This window comes from Aethina tumida, chromosome 1 (assembly GCF_024364675.1).
Source record: "Aethina tumida isolate Nest 87 chromosome 1, icAetTumi1.1, whole genome shotgun sequence".
NCBI classification, from domain to species: Eukaryota; Metazoa; Arthropoda; class Insecta; order Coleoptera; family Nitidulidae; genus Aethina; species Aethina tumida.
In genome coordinates this window covers 31,944,508-31,971,419 of record NC_065435.1, presented here as the reverse complement: position 1 = coordinate 31,971,419, position 26,912 = coordinate 31,944,508, and the positions used below count along the sequence as shown (strand labels likewise).

General features: G+C 32.3%; 1 protein-coding gene across 1 annotated transcript; it reads right to left on the bottom strand.

The window, feature by feature from the left end:
- Positions 1–22,455: 22,455 nt before the first annotated feature.
- Positions 22,456–23,357, bottom strand: LOC126264724 (uncharacterized). The gene is made up of 5 exons (XM_049963896.1): positions 23,281–23,357; positions 23,047–23,223; positions 22,707–22,988; positions 22,539–22,642; positions 22,456–22,471 (listed from the first exon to the last, which is right to left on the bottom strand). Exons 1-5 carry the CDS (start codon positions 23,338–23,340, stop codon positions 22,456–22,458), a joined length of 639 nt encoding a protein of 212 aa, XP_049819853.1. The 5' UTR covers positions 23,341–23,357.
- Between the last annotated feature and the right edge of the window lie 3,555 nt (positions 23,358–26,912).

Genomic DNA, 26,912 nt, shown 5'->3' with positions numbered 1-26,912 from the left:
AGACTGAGACGACTAGCAATTAGTGCTACCAAATAATTCCATTCAATTAGAAACGTTAAATAATTACTTTAATAACAAGGAGTTTATTTTCTATGAGAAGGCTCTTCTAATTCTTAGGGTACTTGGTCTAAAATACTTTAATACAATTCAATATACATAAATTTCAACACTGAACCATAAATGGTGGGGTGCGTCGTAGTTACACAATTTCGACATCACCTCCTTGGGGGTGACCGAGTTCCAAGCAGATTTCTGAGTTTTGGTGGCTAGTTGGGACAAAGATTTGGGATTAGCGTTAGGAGTAGGGGTACTATCAGAGTTTACCGATGGCATCCCTAGTTTAGACGACAAAGCTGTGTAAGCACTCTTTCACTCTCTGTATCTCACCTTCACTTAGCTTTTCTTTTTTCCGGACCCTACACATAGTTTATTGGTTTAGTAACCGAGGTTACAAGCCAAATTAACAACTCTTCTCTTTCGATTATGGTAACTTTTATAACTAAATTCTGACAGAAGAAGGACGAACAACTCAAACAAAAATTGTTACTATCAACAATATTCCCTGGTTGCTACCTTGCCCACACCTTGAATAATTGACAAAAGTCGCTAACAATAAGAGACTTTTCAGTAGTTATCAATGGCAGAGGTAACGATCGTCATTTAACCAAGTTTCGGTAGCAACTGCGGAAAAGTGTTGGTAGTGACATTTTCGTTTTTATTTAGTGACCCTATTAAAGTTCCTATTAAAAGACAAGAACAGTGAAATAAGAAAAGGAAAAGGAGGCTCAAATCCAGGTTCTATTGGCAGAAAGGAAGGCGGTACCACATCCAACGACACAGCTAATTATTGTAAAGCCGGTTACATTAGAGTACATTAGAGTACCAATTAATTCTCTGTATCGTGTGAGGTCTTTGAATGGTTTTAAATTTCTGTTAAATTTTGAGTTGCAGTCATACAGTGTTTTAATTGGATTGCAATCCACCATTCTGAAATTCTCTAAGACATATTTTTTTTGTTTAAGTGTTACTCCTTTCTTACTTTGGTTAATTTCTATTCTAAAGAAAAACCTAGCAATCTTTGATCTTCAATTTCTCAGCTAATTCTCTTTTAATTTCATTACCAGTTAGTTTTTTGAGAGCTCTTTTGTACTCCTTAAATTTTTCAAAAACTTCTCTCTTTGACCTGGAACCACCTATTATAATCATCTATTGATGTAAGAAGATATCTTGATCCACCGCTGAATCTGACTCGCATTGGTCCGCAGATATCTGAATGAACAATATTCAGTAACTACTTACTTCTTCCTCCTCTGTCAGTAAAGGGTTTCCTTGCTTGCTTACCTCGTTGACATTGTCACACCACATGGGTAATTTATCATTATCCAATTTATTACCGTGTACCAGTCGCTTTCTGTACAAATCCTGTACGCCTTTGCAATGTAAGTACTGTAGTTGTCTATGCCACAGGAAATTAATAGTTAAATATTCTCTCTTTATTAATGAGGTTCTGTTAGAGCATTTGTCAACATTGGCAACGTCTAATGCGCAACCCCCTCCCCTTAGTTAGTTAGGGTGAATTAGCTTTAAGTTACTTACTTTTAAGTCAGCTCGAGAGCAACACACAACGTTCAGATGCTCTGAGCAATATAAACAGAAAAATCACAAACTTGGCAGTTTTACTGACTACAAAACATACAAAACATTGGTCCTTCGAGCAGAAACTATTACACATACAAAACATTGGTCCTTCGAGCCGGATTTACGTGTACAAGATTAGCAAGAAGCAAGGGCGAACGGAAAACACCTGTTCAACACACAGAAGAATACGTGGCGATAAGTTTCGTCGTACCGAAAACAGCAATTAGTGTTCAATTGGCAACGGTTCCAGTTGAAATAACCAGTGCAGGCAAGTCAAGTTTGGATTTGGCATCGATTCCAGAAGAATTGCAGCAAAAGGAAGTCTAATCAACAACCATAGCAACATCAAGGACATTTCAAAAACATACCAGGGTTTCAAGTCAAAAGGGCCTGCATTGCACGTGTCCACAACCATTGGTTTCAAGTCGAAAGGCCTGCGTAACACGTGTCTACAACCACTTGAGTCTTTGTTTCCCATCTACTACCTGCATGCACATTTGCCAATTTAAAAAATTCTTTACATTTGAAAAACAAAATGATCACAATGTCTACTGAAAGCATTAAGAAATTACAATGTAAACGTCGTACAATCAAAGGCAAGCTGACCAGGTTGCAAAATTACGTAAACTCTATAGACACCGCAATCATTAATGACGAATTAATAGCACAATTAAGAATTCGTTTGGAAAAACATTCGTGTATATTAGATGAATTTTCTTCCATTTGTACAGAAATATACTACCTCGAAGATAATGAGGATAGTTCTGAATTGGCGGAGTTTGAAGATTCATTCTATGACGTTACAACAAAAATTACTAGATTAATCAACGATTATACCATAAATAATCAAACACAATCAAATACGTCATCATCAGATACAGTCGCGAGCAATCCAATTACAGGTATAAAATTGCCTACAATAAATCTACCTTGTTTTAAGGGCCACTATGACGGTTGGCTAGAATTTCGCGATGCATTTAAGTCATTGATACATGCAAATCAATCTTTGTCCGACGTTCAAAAACTTTATTATTTGCGCTCGTGTCTTCAAGGGGATGCTGCTCGAGTCCATTGAAATTACTGCATATAATTATGATATTACTTGGCAATTGTTAGAAGATAGGTTCGAGAACAAGTCCCTAATAATTCAGAATCATATTAAAGCCATTTTCGATCATCCAAATGTTACAAAGGAATCACATGTTCAATTGCGAGATCTCTGCGACTCTGTGACAAAAAACTTGCGTGCTCTAAAATCTTTGGGCGAGCCGACAGATACGTGGGATACTCTTATAATTTACATAATCGCAACCAAAATGGACGATATTACCCGACGCGAATGGGAGATCGTCAACAATAACCCACAAATTCCAAACATGGCGGATATGTATAAATTTCTAAAAGGGCGTTGTGAGCTTTTAGAGAAACTGGAACATGAAAGGTCTAAAAAGCCAAAGAACAAACCATTCAAATCAAGCGCATATGCCACTGTGTCTGTCAAGGTCAGTGGTTATTATTATCGAAAATGTGGCAAAAGGCATAATACCTTACTACATATTGAGACACACTGAAGTGCCAGTTACCATTGTCAATCACTCGGTGGCAAATGAACAAAGGCAAGTCTACTTGTCAACAGTCTTAATTCATGTAACAGATGCACAAGGCAACAATCAAGTTCTACGTGCACTACTTGACAACGGGTCCCAAAGTTCATTTGTGACTGAAAGGGCTGTTAAAATGTTAAATTTAAATAAACACAAAACCCAATTTAAAATTTCTGGTGTTGGTCAAACTATATCGGAGATTCAATATCAAACAATACTCGACATATCTTCTGTTCAAGGTTTATTCAAAACATGCGTTTCATGTTTAATTATGAATAAGATCACAGAACCCATACCTTCTACTACAATGCCAAAATATAACTTTACACTTCCAAGTCGTATTACTTTGGCAGATCCTACTTTCAATATATGCAATGATATCGACATCCTGTTGGGTGCCGACATATTTTGGAAGGTTCTACTGCCTGAGCGTGTTTCACTGGGGAAACATAATCCTATGCTGCAAAATACGTCCTTTGGGTGAATCGTTATAGGAGGTTGGAGTAAAGGGAATCAGAGGCATTCAGTCAATTGTTTAGTCGTAAACAAAACTGATGAAATCGTGAAGCGTTTTTGGGAAATAGAGGAAATAGGTGATTCGTATCAAATATTTAATGAAAGGGAACAGTTTTGCGAGAATCATTTTAAAGATCATTATGAGCGCGACTCGTCTGGCAGATTCATTGTACGAATTCCGTTTAACGACAAAAAAGGTCAGCTAGGCGAATCAAGGCAAGGAGCATTAAATAGATTTCAGTCGCTAGAAAGAAAATTAGCGAAAAATAGCCATTTAAAACAAAGTTACGATTAATTCATGCAAGAATATATCAACCTAGGACACATGAAACAAGTCGAGGATGAAGGTGATGAGAAGATTGGTACTCAATATTATTTACCTCATCATGCGGTTTTAAAAGAATCAAGTTTGACAACAAAAATACGTGTTGTATTTGATGCGTCGGCCAAGACAAGTAGCGGTCTTTCGCTAAATGATGTTCAATGCAGCGGCCCGACCATACAAAATGAGTTGTTTTCCATACTATTGAGATTCCGAATTAAACAATATGTTCTCACAGGAGATATATCAAAAATGTATCGTCTGGTTCATTTTGATGAACGATGCATGCAAAGAATATTTTGGAGATTCAACAAAAATGAAGCAATACAAACCTATGAGCTGGCAACCGTAACTTACGGCACAGCATCAGCACCATTCTTAAGTGTTAGATGTTTGAAACAATTAGCTATGGATCACTCAACAGAGTTTCCCGAAATTAGCAGGATCATTGAGATGTATGTACACGATGTGATTACGGGTGCTAATTCAAAGGCAGAGTTACTGCGCATTCAGCGAGAACTGTCAAACATCTTACAACGGGGCAAGTTCGAACTGCGTAAATGGTTGTGTAATGATTCAGAATTGTTATCTAAATTTCAAGTAAATAACAATTTAAATGTTGGATTAATTCATTTGGGACCAAATGACAATAATAAGACGCTTGGTATACTATGGAATGCTTGTAACGACATTATTCAATTTGAAACAAGTCAGCTTAAATATTCTCAACAATTTCCAACCAAACGTTTCATTTTGTCAACAATAGGTCAAATATTTGATCCTTTGGGATTGATTGCACCTATCACAATTTTGGGAAAAATCCTTATTCAAAAATTGTGGTTACAAAAACTAGATTGGTATGATCCCATATCTGTTCATTTATCCAGTCTATGGTCAGAATTTGTAAATAATATTCAAAATTTGAATAACTTGAAGATTGATCGGTTTGTGTTGAAGCCAGAGTACGAGGAATGTGAGCTCCACGGTTTTGCAGACGCGTCTGAAGCGGCTTACGGTGCCTGTATTTACCTACGATGTAAGGTTAAAAATCAGTACTTTGTTCAAATGCTTTGTTCCAAATCAAAGGTTGCGCCAATTAAACAGGTATCATTGTCAAGGCTTGAATTATGCGCTGCAACATTACTCGCAAAATTAACAGACAAGGTACGACGATCAATCAGACTCAACATTCAAGCACAATTATTTTGGTCAGATTCCACGATTGTTCTTTGTTGGATACGAGGTTGTCCATCGCGTTGGAAAACCTTTGTTGCAAATCGCGTGGGTGTGATTCAGTCACTTACAAAACAAGAACAATGGAATCATGTAAGGTCTCAGTCAAATCCTGCAGATTTATTATCACGAGGTACGAATGCAGATGTTTTAAAAACCTCCACGTTTTGGTCAAATGGCCCACAGTGGCTCATTAAAGATAAGTCAGAATGGCCAGAATTTACGGAATCTGAACCGAATATAATTCCAGAGCAAAAAACTGTTTGTTTGCAAACAACCATTACAGACGAATCCATCTTCATACGATATTCGTCGATAACAAAATTAAAGCGCGTTGTTGCATACATGTTAAGATTTATTTCAAATTGTAAAGAAAAAAAACTATCTGGCCCTCTGAGCTGTACCGAATTAAAAAATTCTATGGTAGTTTCGCTACGTGTAATGCAACAAACTACATTTGTTACTGAGTATAATGATTTGGTAAATAAAAGGCCAATTAATAAAAAAAGCAGACTATTGTCTTTAAATCCGTTTATTGATAACGACAATTTAATACGTGTGGGTGGTCGATTAGTTAACGGTGATTATAATTTTAACAAAAAACATCCTGTCATCTTACCAACGAGTCATGTTTTAACAGAATTGGTCCTCAGATATGAGCATGTCAGACTGTTACATTGCGGACCTCAACAATTATTATATTCCGTACGGGATAATTATTGGCCAATCTCAGGTCGCACCGTATGTCGAGGAATAATTCGGAAATGTATTCGATGTTTTAAGGCTAAGCCAACGAATACGGAATATTTGATGGGTAATCTGCCTGAATGCCGCGTTAATCAGTTCAATCCTTTCACAAACGTTGGTTTGGATTACGCAGGACCATTTTTGTTGAAAGATAGAATAACAAGAGGTGCAAAAATCATAAAGGCTTATGTTTGTGTCTTCGTTTGCATGGCTTCAAAGGCTATCCATTTAGAATTATTAACTAATTTGAGCACAGAGGCATTTTTACAAATGTTAAAAAGGTTCATCGCTAGACGATGTTTGCCCTCCAACATATATTCCGACAATGCCACCACCTTTGTTGGTGCAGACTCCGCATTGAAAGAAGAATTTCTGTTTGTTGACACTAACGTAGATAATATTAATCAATTCTTGAATAAAGAAGGTATTACGTGGCATTTCATTCCTGTGCGATCACCTAATTTTGGAGGTATATGGGAAGCTGGTGTTAAAAGCTTTAAACATCACTTGAGGCGAATATTAGGCAATGATACGTTTGAAGAGTTTTATACGGTAATGTCACAGATTGAAGCAGTTTTCAACTCGCGTCCAATAAGTCCATTATCAACAAATCCAGATGATTTATCTCCGTTAACGCCGGGTCATTTTCTAATTGGCAAATGTTTAACTTCAATTCCTGAACCTGTCCTTTCCCACATTCCTGTCAACCGACTCAATAATTACCAACGACTGGATCAACTGAAACACCACTTTTGACAACGTTGGCAAAAAGAGTACGTGTCCGAACTCCAAGCCAGGTTGAAATGGAAACAAGCGGGTCAACACATCCTCAAACCAGGACATCTTGTCATCATTAAGGACGATCAACTGCCCCCTCTACATGGGACGCATTCTTGAGTTACATCCTGGTGAAGATGGAGAAGTGCGTGTAGTGAGTGTAAAAAGCACAACCGGTGTGCTAAAACGAGCAATTTCGAAAGTGTGTGCGCTACCTTGTGATTGACTTTTCTATTATGACTCCTATTCTGATTTCCAATGTATTAATTATATTCTATTTGTCTATTGAAAATTGTATTTTCAAGGCGGGCGGCATGTTAGAGCATTTGTCAACATTGGCAACGTCTAATGCGCAACCCCCTCCCCTTAGTTAGTTAGGGTGAATTAGCTTTAAGTTACTTACTTTTAAGTCAGCTCGAGAGCAACACACAACGTTCAGATGCTCCGAGCAAAATAAACAGAAAAATCACAAACTTGGCAGTTTTACTAGTCCAGCACATACAAAACATTGGTCCTTCGAGCAGAAACTATTACACATACAAAACAGGTTCTTTCTCATTGAAAATGGTAATTAGAAGAAATACTTATGTACAGTAGTGCTAGAAATGAAACCGATCGTACCAAACTGTTATTTTTAGGGAATAATTTTGGCTAAATTCATTACTTATACTTACAGGAATTCCCAACTAAACACAGAATAACGCTCCATAAAACAACACATTGATTTGTTTTCAGAATAAATTATGATTTTTGTTTATTGGAACAAGGAGGCCTCTCCGGGCACCGATGCGAAGATCATGGCCTAAGAGTAATTAACCACAAAGGTTTAGGAAAATAGAAGGGAAAACTAAAGATGTACGTAACAATCGCTACATGGTAAAGAAAAGATATCCCAAAGAGACGCAGAGGTCTAGACAGCCAAGAGACAAGGTCTCTTGTATCTGTCGGATTCACAGGGTTGGATATCATGCAAGCATGCAATCTCCGGATTAGAGTGTTGAAAGATAGATCTCCGGAGATTGAGGGCATGCTATTTTCTCTGAGGCTATGAAATATGAAAAAATATGCAAGAAATCCGAAAAAAGTACAAGAAAAAATCACAATCTATCAAAAAGGCTGAGGACTAAAGCAGGTACTTTCATTTTATGGAAAGTTTTCCATAGTATGGGCATACGTTTCAACTCATCTAACATCTGAGAATTAAGCATCTTTATAGTAATTATAATATTAGAATGGTGCTGTAGTTGTTTTTGCTTATATTTTAATCTGTAATTTATGACGGAAAAGGTGTTTCCTAAATAACTATATATATATATATATATATATATATATACATACATATATATATATATATATATATATATATATATATATATATATATATATATATATATATATTTTTCCACTGAATAATTGGAGGTTGAAAAAATTGGCAATGTGTCGAAACCATTTTATAACACCAAACTAGTATTAAAATATCGACATAAGTTAAACAAAGTAGTCTTATTTGTAAAGTTATGTTATATTTAAATATTTGGGAATCTCATTTATGGTCATCCACTGTAGGTTGAAATACAAGGATGAGATTGATTCGAAACAGTTCTACCATCAAAAATATTATAACAAATTGAAAAATCATCACGATATTCCTTTGCTCTGTCAATTTGCTGAGACCGTGGATTAAAACGAATTATAAGAAAAGATATAACTGAACCACAATTTGGTGTTATATTAATACAATGTAAGAATCAAATCAAATTTGCTTGAGAGAAGACAACTTTTTTCTAAATTACATACTTCTGACATATGCCATAAAGAAACATAATTTGACATGTTATTTTATTTTTTGTCAAACAATTCGTTGCTATTGAAACTTGAAAGTTTGTAAAATGTCATTCAGTCACACACCCACTCGTTTTATTTTGTAATTACAAATTAATTAAAATTTTATTTATGTGTTTATACATCAGGCTAGTTATCTTGTTTTCAATTCTATTCCTCACCTTATAATAGTTGAAACTTCTCTTAGCAGCAATCTATTCAGCAGCAATAAATGTCAAAGAGGGATCTGCAACTGATTTGATTTCAGTGACTCCCAGGGCTAGTAATCTAAACCTTCAGACGGTAAATTGCTATTTTTGTAACTGTTTAAATATTTCACCTTTTTAAATAAACAGTAAATTCACGTAGTTGATTCTTTCAGCTTGAATAAGTGAGCGACAGATTTCAACTATGCACTGAATTTTTCTCCTTCACCTTTAGTTATCACCCTCAAACAACACTAATATACTAATCTTTCCATATTTGATAATTTTATGTCGCAAATTATTTAGATTTTTCATGTCTGGATGACAAGTTCAAATAATGTTATCACAATTTATAAACCAAATCATGAAATAGTAATTCACACTATTTCACAATTTTCTGGGAGCCTTGTATCCTATTAAGCAGTATTCTTCTAAAATATCTGTAATAAGGTATATCATAATTGAAATGAAAGTTTATGCTCTTATAGACATTCAAGAAGTGAGACACAATTTACTTGCTTTACCTGTATGCTCCATACTTGCTTCAAAAATATGTTAATGTCGTGGTGGTAACTCTACATATGCGTTGGGATGTAGATGGAGTTCTTAAGATACTTTATTTAAATTTGCAATCTGTAAAAAGAAATAATTTTTGAGTGTATTGCAAAAATTATCTTCAAAAATTGATTGAATAAATCATATTGTAGAAGAGAATGAAAAACACAGTGACCAAAGATTTTTTTGAAAGAAGGAAAATAACGGAGCGATTTTTAATTAGGGATGTCTCAATTTGATTATACGGCGTTGTAGTGCGTTGATTCAGTCAACCAAAGGGGCGGTATATATAACACGATATTTTACACTAAATACTCTCTGTACTCTGTAATATTGTATAACTTTGGTTAACTTTTGATATATATATACAAATCGGGATTCTTTTTTACAGTTTCTAAGACATTTTGGTGTTTTGTTAATATATCTTATCTCCTAACTTTATTTAAGTGAACTTTAAATATAATTGGTAATATTTTGATACAGCAAAATTAAAGCCCACGGGAAATTTTCATGTGGCTTGATTTCCGAGAGTTTCATGATTAATTAACACTATTTGAAATCAGGGCTCTAAAATAGATATATTTCGTTATTAATGTAATTGTTACAATATTCCGCCTTGATTAACTGCAATAAATTATGTATCTAAGGCAATCCAAATTTAAAAAACAATAGAACACTTGTTGTAACCTAGCAACTGTTATTTACAACTGTTCCCAAAACTTAATTTAAAATATTAACAATTTCAACATTCAAGAGATGCTGTGAAACTTTAGAACAGTAGGTGTCTCACCATTCAAAAAATCAACAACTACATACACGCCATTAATTTATTTCAGATGTAATTCATAAGAAATAACACATAATGTCTAAGGAAAGTCAAATTTGATGATTAACATCAGTGAATCAAATTTAAATGGAAAATGTGTGTGGTTTAAATTAATGGTTAAGACTTGAATAATACTATATGGAATAAATAATGAAATTATTTATTAACAATTTCTTAAAACGAGAGAATAAGTTTTTGAGAACTCTGGTTCTGTACGTGTGTTTTGACAACTAACTGTCAACTGATGTTGGAGTTATTTCATTTTGCTTGTTGGCCGATTTTATAATGGCCTTACCAAGTATAAAAAGTTGTTATTATAAATTGTCGAGATATTCTGAACACAGGATCCTATAATAATAATCGAGGAGCTATTTTCCTGTCACAGTTAACTGTGTAGCATTCTGCTGATATAATTTTATTTACAATGCGAAAAAATATCTTATTCTTGAAAATAAAGCTTACGCTATAACAGAGTCAAGAATTGAGACGCAATTTACTTGGAAAATCATTTATTTAGAATACCGAACAGACATGTAGTGGATGTTAAGATTCTGCATATAGCATATAGGTAAACCAAGTAAATTGTGTGTCACCTCTTGAATGTTTATCTTTCTTTTCAGTTATGTTATACCTTATTGCACGGTAAAGTAGTTTTTCTAGAAAAATACTACTTAATATGATCCCAGGTTCCTATAATCGCGATTATAAGATTAGCAACTAAGCAGAATGAAAATACCCCAACATGCCCAAGTTGTCTAATTTATCAGCAAGTTGTCAAAACGTGCATGGTGGTTACTAGCTCTCAAGAAAACGTTGAGACACTTAAAATATATATGCACTAAAGTAGATGAAAATTTCATCAAAATTACAAATGATATAGCTAGATTGCAAATTTTTACACAGAAAATTGTCACTTGAATTTGTTTATAAATTGTGTTGTCATTATTTGAACTTGTCATCTAGACATGAGGAATCTGAATAAATTTTGACATAAAATTAGCAAAATTAGAACGATTGGTATCTTAGTGTTGTTTGAGGGTGATATCCAACCAAACGTGAAAGAGAGAAATTCAGTACCTAGTTGAAATTTGCCGCTCACTAATTCTTGCTTAAAAAATCAACCACGTGAATTATTTTTTGATTTAAAAAGGTGACATGTTTAAACAGTTACAATAATAGCAACCTACTGTCCGAAGGTTCCGATTACGAGTCACTGAAATCAAATCAGTTGTAGATGTCTCGACGACATTTATTTTCCGTCAAAGGAATACTGCCTGTGAATCTGACAGATAATTAACATGTGAATAGAAATTGTTTTCATTAACTTTATACTTAAATGCAGAAATATATTTTGCTACTAAGAGAGGTGGGGGATGAAATTGAAAACAAGTAACTTGCCTGATGTATATACACATAAATAAAATTTTAATTAATTAGTACAAAATTAAACGAACATTTTGGAGTGAGTGTTGTATTGAGTGACATTTTGCAATCTTTCCTGTTTCAGTTGCAACGAAGGGAGATATGTTAGTCAAATAAGAGAAAATAACATTTATGTTGCTAAGATTACGTCACCTTATGATGTATGTCAGCCTGTCCAATTATAGGCAAGAGTTATGGTTAATTCAATTAAACCTAATTCAAAATATGTGGTTTGGAAACACGTTGTCTTCTTTCAAGTAAATTTGATTTGATCTTATATTGTATTAATATTACATCAAATTGTGGTTCAGTTATATTTTTTGTTATAATTCTATTTGTTTGAATCCACAGTGTCAACAAACTGACAGAGCAAAGAAATGTCGAGATGAGTTATAATAACTTTAATGATAGAACTGTTCCAAATTAATTTCATCCTTATATTTCTACTTACACAAAATGACTATAAATGTGGTTCCCAAATATTTAAATATAATATAACTTTCCAAATAAAACTACTTTGTTTAAGTTTTGTGGTTAATTTAATTAATTTTAAACTCCAATTAGTTAGTGGAAAGAAGTACTTAAAAGATATATACGACATAATTTTTTAGAAAACACATTTACTAATTACAGTACAGATTAAATTTTAAGGAAGAATTACTTCGGCACTATTCTAAAATTATAATTAGAATAAACAAGCTTAATTCTCAGATGTAGGATGAGTTATAACGTAGGTCCATACTATCGAAACATGGGACTCGAGATGGCGATCTGTGGGACAAGAAGTGAACTTCTGTCCAAAGAAAATTTCGACACGAGGCGGATTCAGGTAGAGGCGTTACTTACCAAAATCGATACCTGGGATTTCGTTAGTGGTGAAGTATCAAAGCCAGTTATATGTCAGGGTGACACAAAAAGTGAATCAGCGCTTAAAACGTGGATGTAAATAAGATAAAAAGGTAAATGCGGACATGATCCTATGCATAAGCCCATCGGACCTCAAGAGTATCAAAGGATGCGAGATTTCCAAAGATGTATGGCTTAAATTGGACTAAATCCATGCTTCAAATGGACCGGCACTATTGAAACATTTATTTTATATATTTTATATATAATATTTATTTAAGTATAAATAAAATTGGATAACGATAAATTACCCACGTGGTGTGACATATATTAACGAGGTAAACAAGCAAGGACAAACTTTACTGCCAGAGAAATAAGAATTAAGCAGTTACTGAATATTGTTCATTCAGACATCTGCGGACCAATGCGAGTTAGAACCAATGGTGGATCAAGATATCTTCTAACATTTAGGTGTATTTTCTCATGTCAAAAGGAGAATTTCTTGAAATATTTAAGGAGTACAAACGAATTGTCGAAAATCAAACTGGTAATGAAATGAAGAGAGAATTAGCTGAGAAATTGGAGATCAGGGAATGCTAAGTTTTTTTTGGAATAGAAATTAACCAAAGCAAGAAAGGAGTAACACTTATATATATATATATATATATATATATATATATATATTAGAGAAATTCAGAATGGTAGATTGCAATCCAGTTAAAACACCGTATGACTACCACACAAAAGTTAACAGAGATTTAAAAATGTTCAAAGTCCCCACATGATACAGAGAATTAATTGGTACTCTAATGCAGCCGATCAAAACTGGGGCTTTACAATAATTAGCTGTGTCTTTCTGACAATCGAACCTGGATTTGAGCCGCTTTTTCAGTTTCTTATTTCACGGTTTTTGTCTCTTAATAGGAACTTCTTCTGAAATGGAACTGGCGATGTGCCGTGTGGTCCCAATAGGACTCTGAAGCACTCGAACTTCTTGCACGCTTGCTGTTTTCGCATTTCATGACCGCTAATTCAGTTATTAAATTGTTTATAGTACGGAAACCAAAACTTAATTCGGTTGTTTCTTGAATTGGAAACCAAGGTTACCAACCAAGTAAACAATTTTTTTTATTTGTCTGAATTTAGTAACTAACTAAATTCAGACAAAAGATGGACAGATTTCAGTAGTTGCTACCCAAACTTGGATAAATGACGATTGTTACCGCTGCCATTGGTAACGACAGAAAAGTCTTTTATTGTTAGCAACTTTTGTCAATTGTTCAAAGTGTGGTTAGCAACCAGGAAATATTGTTGATAGTAACAATTTTGGTGTGAGTTGATTGTCATTCTTCTGTTTGAATTTAGTTATAATAGTTACCATATTCGAAAGAGAAGAGTTGTTAATTTGGCTGGTAACATCGGTTACTAAATCAATAAACTATGTGTAGTGTCCGGAAAAGAGACAAGCTAAGTGAAAAACTCAATAAAACCCAAAAGTCTGCCGACCTTTCCAGAGGTACCCGATTTTCTTAGTGTTCAAATTTATGTATATTGAATTGTATTAAAGCATTGCATATTCTTCAGACAACAAAAGTATGTTTTGCTTTTGATTAATAAACATATCTCCTTCATTGCTGTTTGAACCTGAATATGTACAAAATGTAATTTGATTTCAAAACTGAACTTGAACAATTATTTGGTAACTTACAATTCCGTCGTTGAAAAGACGAAAACTACAAAAGAAATAAGTATTTACTTTTTACACGTGAGCCGTTTGTTTCATTTTTTAGCTTTCAATGCAAACACAAATTTAAGCAATATCGTTTTGTCATGAAAATATTTTTGTTTATATTCAAAAAATAATAATAATTTTTTCCAGATTGATGTTTTTAATGAACTCAGAAGTCAGATTTATCTAGTAATAGAGGTCCTTATGATATTCCTTCTACAGTATTGAATGAATTGTGGATTATCATTAACAAAGCCTCTAACCATGAAATTTAACTTGTTTTTAAAATGTGCTTTATTTCCTAATGCACAGAAAAATTCATTTATTATACGTACCTTAAAGAATGGAGATAGTTTACTTGTAACAAATTTAGGCCTGTATGTATTCCATAATTGTCCAAAAAAATTCATTCCCAAAATTATTATGCCATAGTTCCAAAATATTATAAATGAGAGTCAACACGGATTTTGCAAATGTAAATCTTCTGCGACCAACCTTCTTATTTATAACAATTCGACAGTTATTATTTACAGGTTGATATTGTTTATACAGACTTTTAAAAGGCATTTGATAGAATCTGCCATGATTTATTGTTTGCTTAACTAACTGGGCTGGAGTTGTCAAGTAAGTTTTCCACTGTAGATAATCATAACGATTGTAATGTAAAGTGATTAGTTTTTTAAAAAAAATAAATCAACATTATTTTCGAAAGTTACACTTTACATAAAAGATTTTAATGTAATATGTTTGAAATTTAGAAATGTGTAATAGATTAGGCGGTAGTTTATCTAGAAAAGTTGGTTTGGCTCAAACTAAAATGAATTTGCGTAAATGTAAAAGAAAAGCTGGTGAATATTCTGGTGCTGAAAGAGTTCAAACACAGAGGTTCAAGAATACAGATATTAAAAAGCACTGATTGCAGAACAATTTTTAAATGGGATGGACAGTAATTTAGCATATAAATTCCAGCTTAAAGTATGCGTTATTGTTGAAGAAGAAATTATGAGTAGAAATATTTAATCTTTCCATTTCTCTGTTAACATCATCTATTACTGACTAGTAATTAATAAGTCAACTTAGTTGTCACGCCCTTCCAAATTCTGTCAATGTCAAAACTTTTCGGGTTATTCATCAAACTCTCTAATACCCTCAAAAATTATTTCTTTTTACAAATTGCAAATTTAAATAAAGCATCCTAAGAACTCCATTTACAATTCAACGCATATGGAGAGTTACTACCACGATTTTAACACATTTTTAAAGCAAGTATGGAACATATAAGTAAAACAAGTAATCGTGTAAGCGTTCCTTTTAATTATGTTGCCCTTGTTGCACTATAAAGTAGATATTTAGAAAAATACTAGTTAATAGGATCCCAGGCTCTGCGATGCTTTGTCGTATAAAATAACCAGAACGAAAATATTCCAACATTAGTTGACTAAGTTGTCAGAGAGTTGTCAAAACGTGCGTACTCGTTAGAAACACTCAAGAAAACGTGGAGACACTAAAAATATATATGTAACAAACCAACAAAAAATGCTATTACTTATAAATTTCTACTGTAAAAAGATTGCAAATCTTTAGGCAGAAAATTGTAGAATAGAAATCAATATTTCATGATTTGGTTTAAAAGTTGTGTTGACATTATTTGAACTTGTCATCCAAATATGAGGAATCTAGATAAATTTCGTCATAAAATTAGCAAATATGGAAACATTGGATCTCAGTGTTGTGGGAGAGTGATAACCCAACCAAAAGTGAAAGAGAAAAATTCAGTGCACCGTTGAAAATTATCGCTCACTAATTAAAGAATCAACGACGTTAATGGCAAGTTTTTGTCTGAAAATTTCGATTACGAGTCCTGAAAAATCACGGAAGTCACGAACTTTCAAGTTTCAGTAGCAACGAAAGAAATTTGTTTATCAAATAAAAGAAAATAACATTTATGTTGCTAAGATTACGTTTCCTTGTGACATGTGCCAGACGTTACAATATAAACAAAACGTCCAATGTCCAAATAAACCATATTCGAAATATGTAATTTAGAAAAAAGTTGTCTTCTTTCAAGTAAATTTGATTTCAGTAAGAAGAAATGCTAGTTGTGTCTATGTTGATGATAGCCTGTTATTCTCAATTGATGAATCAGAACTAAATTAATTTAAAAGAGAACTGAAAAACACATTTGAAATTAAAATAATGGAAACCCCAAGTAATTATTTGGGAATGCAAATAGAAAGTTTTAGTATTTATGTGGAACAAATTTTAAACAGATTTGAAAAGACTAATGCTAATCCTAATACTATTCCAGTCGACCCTCACATAACACAGCCTGTTCCGTCAAATTTTACTTGGCTACCACCGCAAATAATCTGCCTTAGAGACAATAAATCTGTTGCCAGTTTAGGAACATATAATACTTTCGTAAAAAGCACCTTTTTGTTTTGACCTTCATCGTCATGGTCTAACCTCACTTGTACTGAGCATTGCACAGATTATACTTTGTTGTCTGCGACTCTGATTTTATGTATGACAGGAGCCGTCATATTTTCAAGCATGTTCTTACTTACACTTGCCATGGGTCATTTTGGCTGGATGTTGCCTCAAACACAACAGCATATGATGAACTACTTGCTTTTTGTTGAACATTCTTGGTCCTGGATTTGCATTTGAGGACTTTTATGACCTTACTTATTACAAGTGTAGCACCCTTACTTACTTTGTTTCTTTTGGTTGTTCTTGTTGACTGGGAAACCGAACAACACACACAAAAATTGAGGTTATCTTCATGCCGGAGCTTTCAATAGTAATAATCATTGGTTGATAGGATTCTGGTAGACCGGAGAGTTGCACAGTAAATAGCCATTCATCGCCAACTTCGAAACCAATGTTTCTGAGCTTGTGAGCGGTACACATTATTTTACTCATATATTTCTCTACGTTTTAACGTGCAGTAAGTGAAGTATTACAGAGATCATGCAGCAGCCCATCACAGCGTGTCAACCAAGAGTTATCAAATACTTATGAAAACGTATCCTATACTTCTTTTGCAGTACTACTCTCTTGTATGTGCACGTAATGTATTTAGTCAACTGGTAAATTTATCCTAGTTTTTGCCTTTGTGACTCATTTTGTGTCCACAATGATACATGTGGGGAGGTTTATGCAGTCCACAACTTCTCTTGCTGTATATGTGTTTTTACAGCAAATCGCCAGGTTACGTAATTATCTCGGCCGGTTAACTTTTCAATTAATGCCAATTGATTGTTTGCTGACAATTTAAGAACCCTTATTCCAGATGTTACGAGAAATCACCTTTCAATTGTCGTATTGACGTTTTAGGTTAACTTTATTACTTTTCTCAGTAAATAAGCCTTTCTGGGCTTAAAAGAATTTATTATTTCTGAAGAAAAATTTATATTTAAGAATTTAGTGTTAAAATTACAACTTAACTGTCCACAGGCGCACAATTCAAATTACAATTTTAACAGTTTATGTGTAGTTTCATTGCACTCCTAGCAGGTCATCGCATCAGTTATAATTGGCTTCCCAAGAGGAGATGAAACATTATTTGTTTTAAGTAGTGTCAAAATTTTTCATTCTTTATAATAGTGTAAGCTACATTGTGCTGTAAATTAGATTTTTTTAGAAGAATGCTTCAAGTAAACTAATTAGGGTTAACAAGACAGCATTAAGTTAACTAAGGAAAGCATATTATCATATTTTGTACGCTGGGTCAGCTCCTGGAGTAATATTTATACGATCCACATTCCGCACATTTTGGCAGATTGAAATAACCTCTTTCCGTAATTCGCCAAAGAGCATTATAGGATCGGATTCAGAACAAAATAAAATTACACAAAGATCAGTTGTCAAGATTGTCAATGAGTTGTCAAAGAATACAAACCGTATTCCTTATCAGTCTTCACAATTTTGCCAAACTAATTTAAGTGTTTCTTTTCTATGAAAACTTTTTTCTAAATGTTAGTGTATTTATCTTTTTGCTTTAATTCAATTCAATATACACAAATTTGAACACTGAACAATTTCTAACATTATCTCAGTCATCTAAATCTTATCAATATTAAAATTTGCCCTAATATATATTATTTATTTCCTTGAAAATTATTACTTTTTACCAGTGTGCGTTTATATTCGGATTCAAACTCAGATAAATCAAATGTATATGAAAAAATACATTAAAAATTTATAGTCAAATTATTTTATGATCATTAACCATTAGTGACAATAAAGTATGTATCTAAGGACATTTATATAATATTTAAAAAACAAAAGAAAACTTACTGCATTGTCCCGGATGTGAATCGGTACGGTCTCAGTCGGGGATCGTCGTGTCGGTACGGATATTCGAACCGGCACGACTTTGGGCGCCGTGTTTGAAGGATATAACTGTACATTTTATATATATATATATATATCAGTTACTAATTCTACTTCTAACACCAATCCTTTCTCCCAACTGGCCACCCCACACCTCCAAAACGCAAAAGTTTTCCACGAAGTGGGTCACGCCTATGAAGGTGATGTCGAAATCGTCTGATGATGACGCACCCCTGCGCTCACCGAAAGGACACGAAAGTACCGGAAGTCTTTATTTCCATTAAGGTCAAAAGCCAAAAGTGAATAATTGGAACAGTTTACCAGCATCTGGTTCAGTTTTTGATTCCAATCATTGTGCATCAGTAGTTATATTTTTAGTAACTGAAGATTGAAATCTGCCCCGAGTGAATTGGACTAATGATGAGTATAGTGTTTTCATGAGTACTGAGGTTTACTCATTAAACTATCACTTATCATTAGTTGATTGGGATTTACTTTTTAGCAATATGGATGTTAATGATTGTGAGCACAAATTTTATGAAATTTTATACAATATGTTCCATCTTGATCTACCTGTAAAAAATAATTAAGAACTATGTTTCTTAAGTTGTTCTATAAAGAGCTTATGACATTAACAATTTGTTATTCATTTGCAAATATTTGAATTTCGTTGTCATAAACAAATTTAAATATTTTTCATAAAATCAAGTAGCCCAAAAAGATTTCTTTATTTGGTTACCACCAAACTGTAACCAGTTCATACGGAAACATCTGAAAGTACGATGTAAAAGGCAAATGCTGGAAAGATTCTAGTGTCCCAAGAATTGGATTTAAATGTACGTATAATTTTCATCTGTATTCAAGATTTTTATAATTAATGATATATTTTATGCTAAAACATACACAATTAAATTATTTAATTTAAGTAAAAAACAAATAAACTATTTCGACGATTCGTTGGACACCAGGAGTTAGTTACACATTGACACACTGATTACTATCATATAAATGAAGATGAAATGAGCTACGACAAAGCCACACGATATCGGGAAATATTTTCTCCGAGGCTATGAAATATGAAAAAAAAAATCCAAGAAATCAGAAAAAAGTACAAGGAAAAATCCCAATAAAGAAGAAAACAAGGCTGAGGACTGGAATGTTCCTGCTGGAGTTCCACATATCTGTGTGTGTATAAAGTAGGTACTTTCATTTTGTTGAAATGTTTCCACAGTATGAACCTATGTTTCAACTCATCTAACATTTGAGAATTAAGCATGTTTATAATAATTATAATTTGATAATTGTGGCGAAGAAATTTTTCCTATTGTAATCTGTACTTTATGACGGTAAATGCGTTTCCTAAATAATTATGTTGTATATATTATAAATAATTATGTTATATATAGCTGTAAATCTTGCTACTGAATAATTGGAGTTTGAAATAATCGACAATGTGTCGAAACCATTTTATAACACCAAACTAAATTATCGCCTTAAGGGCGGCGTCTCCCTGTATTAAATTCCCTATACAAACGCCGCCGACGACTTGGAGCAAATCTCAAAAACTACGCAATCAATCTATTTGAAATTTTGGGTGCGGATTAACAAATGATTGATCTTTGACATGACATAGTTTTGAAGCCGTAATTTTATTTAATAACAAAGTGATTGATGATCAAACTAAGGTCATTTTCTACCATTTTTGTACAGCAAATAACTCAAAAAATAAAGAATATTTTGGTAAATGAAATATGTCATGTCAAAGTTTAGATATTTAACAAGACTGTACAGTAAAAATTTTCCGAGAAAAATAATTCGTTTTTTAGATTTGCTCCAAATTAGCAAATTAATAAAATTTCATACGTAAACCGAATAATCATAGAAATCTGTAAGTATAAGTGATTGCGGAGAAGGAAGGGGGGTATGTCATGTGATCCACTCATTAATCATAGATGGCCTATTGACTGGACGTATTCAGGGAAATTTGTACATTTTTATACGTTATTATAGTAATAAAATTTAGAAACTCTTTGATTCATAATACTACTAATTTCAGAATTACAAATTAGCCACATGTAAGAAAGCCATGTGAGCCTGTATCATACAAGAAATTCAAAAATAATATATATTTTTTTAAAAAATATTGATAATTGATTATTCATCATTAATTAAATTTATGTGATGTAAAAATATATTATAATCTCATTATTTAAATAGTTATCAAATTATTTAAATAGTAAATTTTTAACCTGGAAATCTAAAATTAAAATTCTGCTTATTGTTCAATATAATATAATACAATACAATTTTCATTATCTGATAAATTAAAATCAAAACACTTTTTATATACAATATTGTTTGGTTTATAATTACAGTAAAGTAATGCGTAAACTTTGTAATTTGAATGAAATTTATAGGAATGGAACGTAGTGAAACAAATTATTTCAAAAATTAATGTTTTATTAAAATGTCACTTTTTTTTCTTTTCTTGCGCTTCTCTGATGTAGGGTGGATCTAAACATTTTAAATTTCGCCCTCTTCTATTTAAAATTATCTCTGGCCCCAGACAATTCAAAAAGAATCTTTCCAATTTTGGAAGCATTTTGTTAATCCAAAAGTCTTCATCTTTAGGAATTACTTCGACGTGAATTTTATTTTTTGGCCCTGAATATACAATAAAATAGCATCGTTTAGCTCCTATAATATTTAGTTGGCCTTGTATTTGATAGTAATATTCGTGATTTTTCCTAAGTGCTATTTTATTGTCTTTCATTGACAAATATGGTATTTGTTTTCTTATAATCCCCTCTTCTAACGAATATCCAGATTTGAAGGTCTTATAAGAACACTTGACCTCCACAATTTCGTCTTCAGAAATAATTCCTGAAAATATAAAAATTTAATTATAAATATACACAATATAATTTATAAAAATTTGATACCATCAGGTGAAGCTCCTAAATATCCATGAAGAACGTCAACAAATAAACCGGCAGGCTTTACAATTTTATTGTAGTCTTCTTCAAATTTTTTTATTGCTACCGTTTCATTTATTTTCCCGTACTTTGTAGCTTCAGTAGAAAAATTATTTTTTCTTAAAATTTTTTTAACTATACTATCACAAGATGTCGATTCATTTAATTTTATAACATCTCCAAAATTGGAAGCAGTAAGCCGGTGCATTCTTTCCGTTAAATAATTTGGATTGTTAAATTGGCCAATTGTTTTTTCGTTTATTTTAAACTGTTCTTCTTTAGTAATCTTTAAGAAAACTTGTTTAAAAATTATGTATATATACATAAAGCATACACCACCTTCAAACGTTCGCACAAATTTTGTACTGCTGAGTTGATATCACTATCTGAAACATATGTTTCCGCTATGTTAGGACCATAGTTAGAATCTCCTGAAAATTTGATCCTTTTTTTTACAGATTCCCTATCATAAGGATTTTTGCGCTTCCGCTCTTTTTCATTACCCTGAGCACAATTTTTTTAGATTTTTACCTGGACTTTCATTAAAATATGATTTCCAAGGTTTTGTATGCCAATCTGAACCATAATTGTAAGAGAGGACGCTTAAATGAGCTCGTATTTGAAATGAATTTCTTTGAATCAAGTTCAATCTTTTTCCCATATTGAAACGAGCCATTATATTCATAAAAATTTCTGCTTTATTGTTGGTTTCTTTATCAAGAAGTAAATCAGCCTTCATTAATAATTGCTCAATAGCACCAAAAAGATGGTGATGCAGGCCAGAAGATATAAGTTGAGTTGTTCGGTCATTAGAAACGTCTCCAGTATTGGTGCACAAATACTGTTTGCAAGCACTGTGATTACCATAAACGTGATATATTGAATTTCTAATATCGGCTCTTAGATTTTCTGGATCCTGCGTATTTGCGTAAATTGCAGATTGAACTGATTTATTTAGTTCATTAATAGTATCGCTTTTTAACATCTTTCTGGCATCAACAGGGACCCCTTGAGAATCTTTTTTAATTTTGTAAAGGTTTTTACTGAAATTTTTTAATACATGGTTCATGCATTCAATTTTAACAACCTAAAAAGTATTGTGTAAATATTTGTAAAACTTATCTAACTATTATTTTATATTACAAGTTTACCTCGTGTCCATATGGTACCTTTTCTTTAATATTTTTAAAAACTGAGGAATCACCATCTGCAATAAATTTTAAGTATTTCAACCCATGCATTTCTATGCTGTTATTAAATCCCTCCACTATTATATCCTGTTCCATTGAAGATGATGAACCGGACCAATTTTTAATACAAATATGTGTTTTAGCAGCTTCATTATTGTTTTCGGCTCTAGCGCAAATACAACAGTATTTATTCCTTACACCTACGAATAATACTTTTCCTGTTGTTTTCCCTATTATAACAGCCTACAAATTATAACATAAAATGTTATTTGTTACATATCCGAATATATTATAAACTTACAGCTCCAGAATTTGCATTATACGTATGTCCATAGCTTCGTTTAGACCATCCTCCATCTAAATATCCATCAGTTATATATGGAATGCCATGTGAATCTACATGTCCTTCCTTAATTGCAGCTTCACGTTCTAATTTTCCAGCTTCTTCCAAAGCAAGCCATAATGATTCTTTCCATACCTATAATATTTCATGTATAAAAACAATAAAAATTTCAGTAATGGTACTATAACACACCTGATCCAATTCATTTTGAATTTTATAATACAAATTTTTAGATAAACATGGAATATCCATTACTTTCAATAATTCCATTAAATGTGCGTAGGTGCTTCCTACTGAAAATGTTCCCCATACAGCTGCTCTGTTAATTTTGGACCTTGTTTTCGGATTTTCTGTTGAAACTGATACTTCTTTGTCACAAATGTTGCATTTTAAAATAAATGTGCTTCTTAACCCACATCGCACTTCTTTTAGATAAACTAATTGTCCACCAGTGCACCTCTTGTTGTGTTGTACTTGAATTTTAGTTGTTATAATTAGGAAGTATCTGATATCTACAATTCGATAACCTGTCAATGAATTGATTTCAGGAACAACTTCTATATCCAAAGGAAAATTTTCAATTCTAAAATAATACTAATTAAGTCGTCGCCGTCAGATATGGTTTCCAAAAAAGATGAATTTTGCCAATTTGAATAAAAACGTACCGTTCATTTTCTTCATTTATTTCTGAAAACGTTTTTCTTTCACTTTTGCATGGGGTTAAATTAGACTTAGTTGTAACAGAACGTAACGGGGTTGTTGTACCACATGGACTAAGAGCTTCTTCGTTTGGACGTGAATTGAAAATATATCGGGAACATTGGGTAGATTCTTTATAATTCTCAACTCGTTCTAAAAGTTTATCCACAATATATGATCCTATTTTCTCTACTTCCCTTTTTCTTTGTACATTTACTTGAACTTTTGATTTTTTTCCACGTCTCTTAGTCCAAGAAGCAAATATACGCGTTTTCGGCACTTTCTAGAATTAATATTGCTTTTATTTTATTATTGTATACTATTATATATAAATACATTATAATATACAATGGTTCATGCTTCTTTGATTTTAAATTTCATAATTATGTGTCACTTGATATTCCAATTTTATAAAGTTAATTTAATTACATAAACTCGACCTTGGGGTGGTAATGCCATTCTGCAGCCGACTATATACTATATATGTAATAAAAATTTAAAACTATGATATTTATATTAAATTCACTAAATTCGATTTGAAATAAACATAATACATTCTTCAAATAAATCATTCTTTATTCATAATTTCACTGGGAGAAAAACCAACAACAAACAATGAACATGGAATATTGATGCAACCAATGAAAAACCAAGGACACAAAAATATGAAATAATATCAAAATTGTGACATATACAAGTAAAAATCAATTAATTGATGACATGAATTAACAAATATATATATACTAAACAATAATACAGCAATATAATTCAAAAATTGAATAAAAAACTTACCTTTAAGAGTTTACAATAAATTACACTTTGGCTCACGACTAAAATAAGACTAATTTGTTTCTTTGTTTGAAACTGTGACTGTTTCTTCAACCACCAAAACTGAACTAAAATTTCTGGCTCGTTTTAAATGTATACTGAATCGCACCCCTCTCATTGACCACTTAACTCAAGTACTACCCGAACAGAAAAATTCCATCCGTTTTGTTGATGTTATCACATTTCACTTAAATTTCGACACAAAAATACACGCAGGTCACATGCACTGGTTTGTATCACTCCTCACTCTAAGGGTGCGAAAGTAATTTTCGTGGCGCCAAGAGTATGTACTAAATGCAAATTTAGAGATAAGGTCACTATCCTACACAATCAAAATCGAAACAATAAGAATCGATTAAAGATTAACTTTGAGATCATTTTTTTAAATTAATAATAGATTGTAAATCGACATCCGTATTTGTATATCGTATTTATTATATTTGTTTATATGATAAAATGTGATTGGTTTAGAACTAACTATACGACACAAACCCCATTAGTAACTGTATACATTATTATATTTTTCATATATATTATTGTATCATATATTAATTTTATATAATTTTAATTAATAAAAATATATTAAGAATTCATTACTATTATAAATTTCATAATCTATTTACAAACAATAAATTCGTTATAAATATGAGATCTCGAGTGCGGTCCTGTCCCATGCAAAAAATTGTGCACACGAACGTTTTAAAACCGAATGTTTGTTTGATTTCGTGGCGGCACCACATTACGGGCTATGTTTTGTTTTGCGTCCTTTTCTGACCGAAAGTGCGATTCCTTGTCTAGTAAACGCCGCTGTTAAGTTAAACTAAGCAATTTTACTTGTAAAGTTAAGTTATATTTATTTATTTGTGAATCTCATTTATAGTCTTCCAGTGTAGGTTGAAATATAAGGATGAGATTGATTCGAAACATTTCTACCATCAACAATATTATATCAAATCGAAAAATCATCACGATATTCCTTTGCTCTGTCAGTTTGCTGACACTGTGGATTAAAACGAATAGAATTATAAGAAAAGATATAACTGAACCACAATTTGGTGAAATATTAATACAATATAAGAATCAAATCAAGTTTTGCTTGGGAGAAGACAACTTTGTTCTAAATTACATACTTGTGACATGTGTCATAAGGAAACGTAATCTTAGCAACATAAATGTTATTTTATTTTTTTACAAACAATTGGTTGCTATTGAAGCTTGAAATAAATGTCGACGAGAGATCTGCAACTGATTTGATTTCAGTGACTCTCAGGGCACGTAATATAAATATTCAGACAGGAAGTTGCTATTTTTGTAACTGTTTAAATATTTCACCTTTTTAAATCAACAGTAAATTCACGTAGGTGATTCTCTCAGCTTGAATAACTGAGCGACAGATTTCAACTATGCACTTTCTTTTTCACCATTGGTTATCACCCTCAAATGATATACTAATCTTTCCATATTTGATACTTTTATATCGCACATTATTTAGATTCTTCATGTCTGGATGACAAATTCAAATAATATCAACACAATTCATAAACCAAATCATAAAATAGTGATTACTATTTTACAATTTTCTGCGTAAATATTGATTTGCAATCTTAGTTCGGTTGAAACTTATAATTAATGGCTTTCAGTTCTGCTAAAATTTTCATCTACTTTGGTGCATATATATTTTTGGTGTCTCCATATTTTCTTGAGAGTATGCGTGATTTGACAACACACTGACAACATCGAGAACTAAAGATGGAATATTTTTGTTCTGCTTATTCGCTGATCATTTAATCGCGATACTGATCATAGAAGATCATTTTATACTACCACACATCGCGGAGCCTTGTATCCTATTAAGCAGTATTCTTCTAAAATATCTGTAATAATGATAATAATATCATAAATGAAAAAAAAGTTTATGCTCCTATAGACATTCAAGATAAAGTAAATTGTGTTTCACCTCTTGAAAGTTTATAAAGATTTTTTAGAAAAGTACTACTTAATAGGATCCCAGGTTCCTATAATCGCGATTATAAATCAGCAACTAAGGCCAAGTTGTCCAATTTGTCAGCTCTCAAGAAAACGTGGAGACACTTAAAATATATATGCACAAACGTAGATGAAAATTTCAGCAAAATTACATATGATAGAGCTATTAATTATAAATTTCATCTGAACAAAGATTGCAAATCAGAAAATTGTAAAGTAGAAATCACTTTTTCATGATTTTGTTAATAAAATGTGTTGACATTATTTGAAGTTGTCATCTAGAGATGAGGAATCTAATTAAATTTTGACAT

Excerpts from the sequence above, each read along its gene's own strand:
- LOC126264724 (XM_049963896.1), bottom strand. The coding sequence starts at position 23,340 with ATGGATATTCCATGTTTATCTAAAAATTTGTATTATAAAATTCAAAAT. Across the intron at positions 23,224-23,280 it reads TTCAAAATGAATTGGATCAG|GTATGGAAAGAATCATTATG; the intron begins GTGTGTTATAGT and ends GAAATATTATAG. Across the intron at positions 22,643-22,706 it reads AGGTACCATATGGACACGAG|GTTGTTAAAATTGAATGCAT; the intron begins GTAAACTTGTAA and ends AATACTTTTTAG.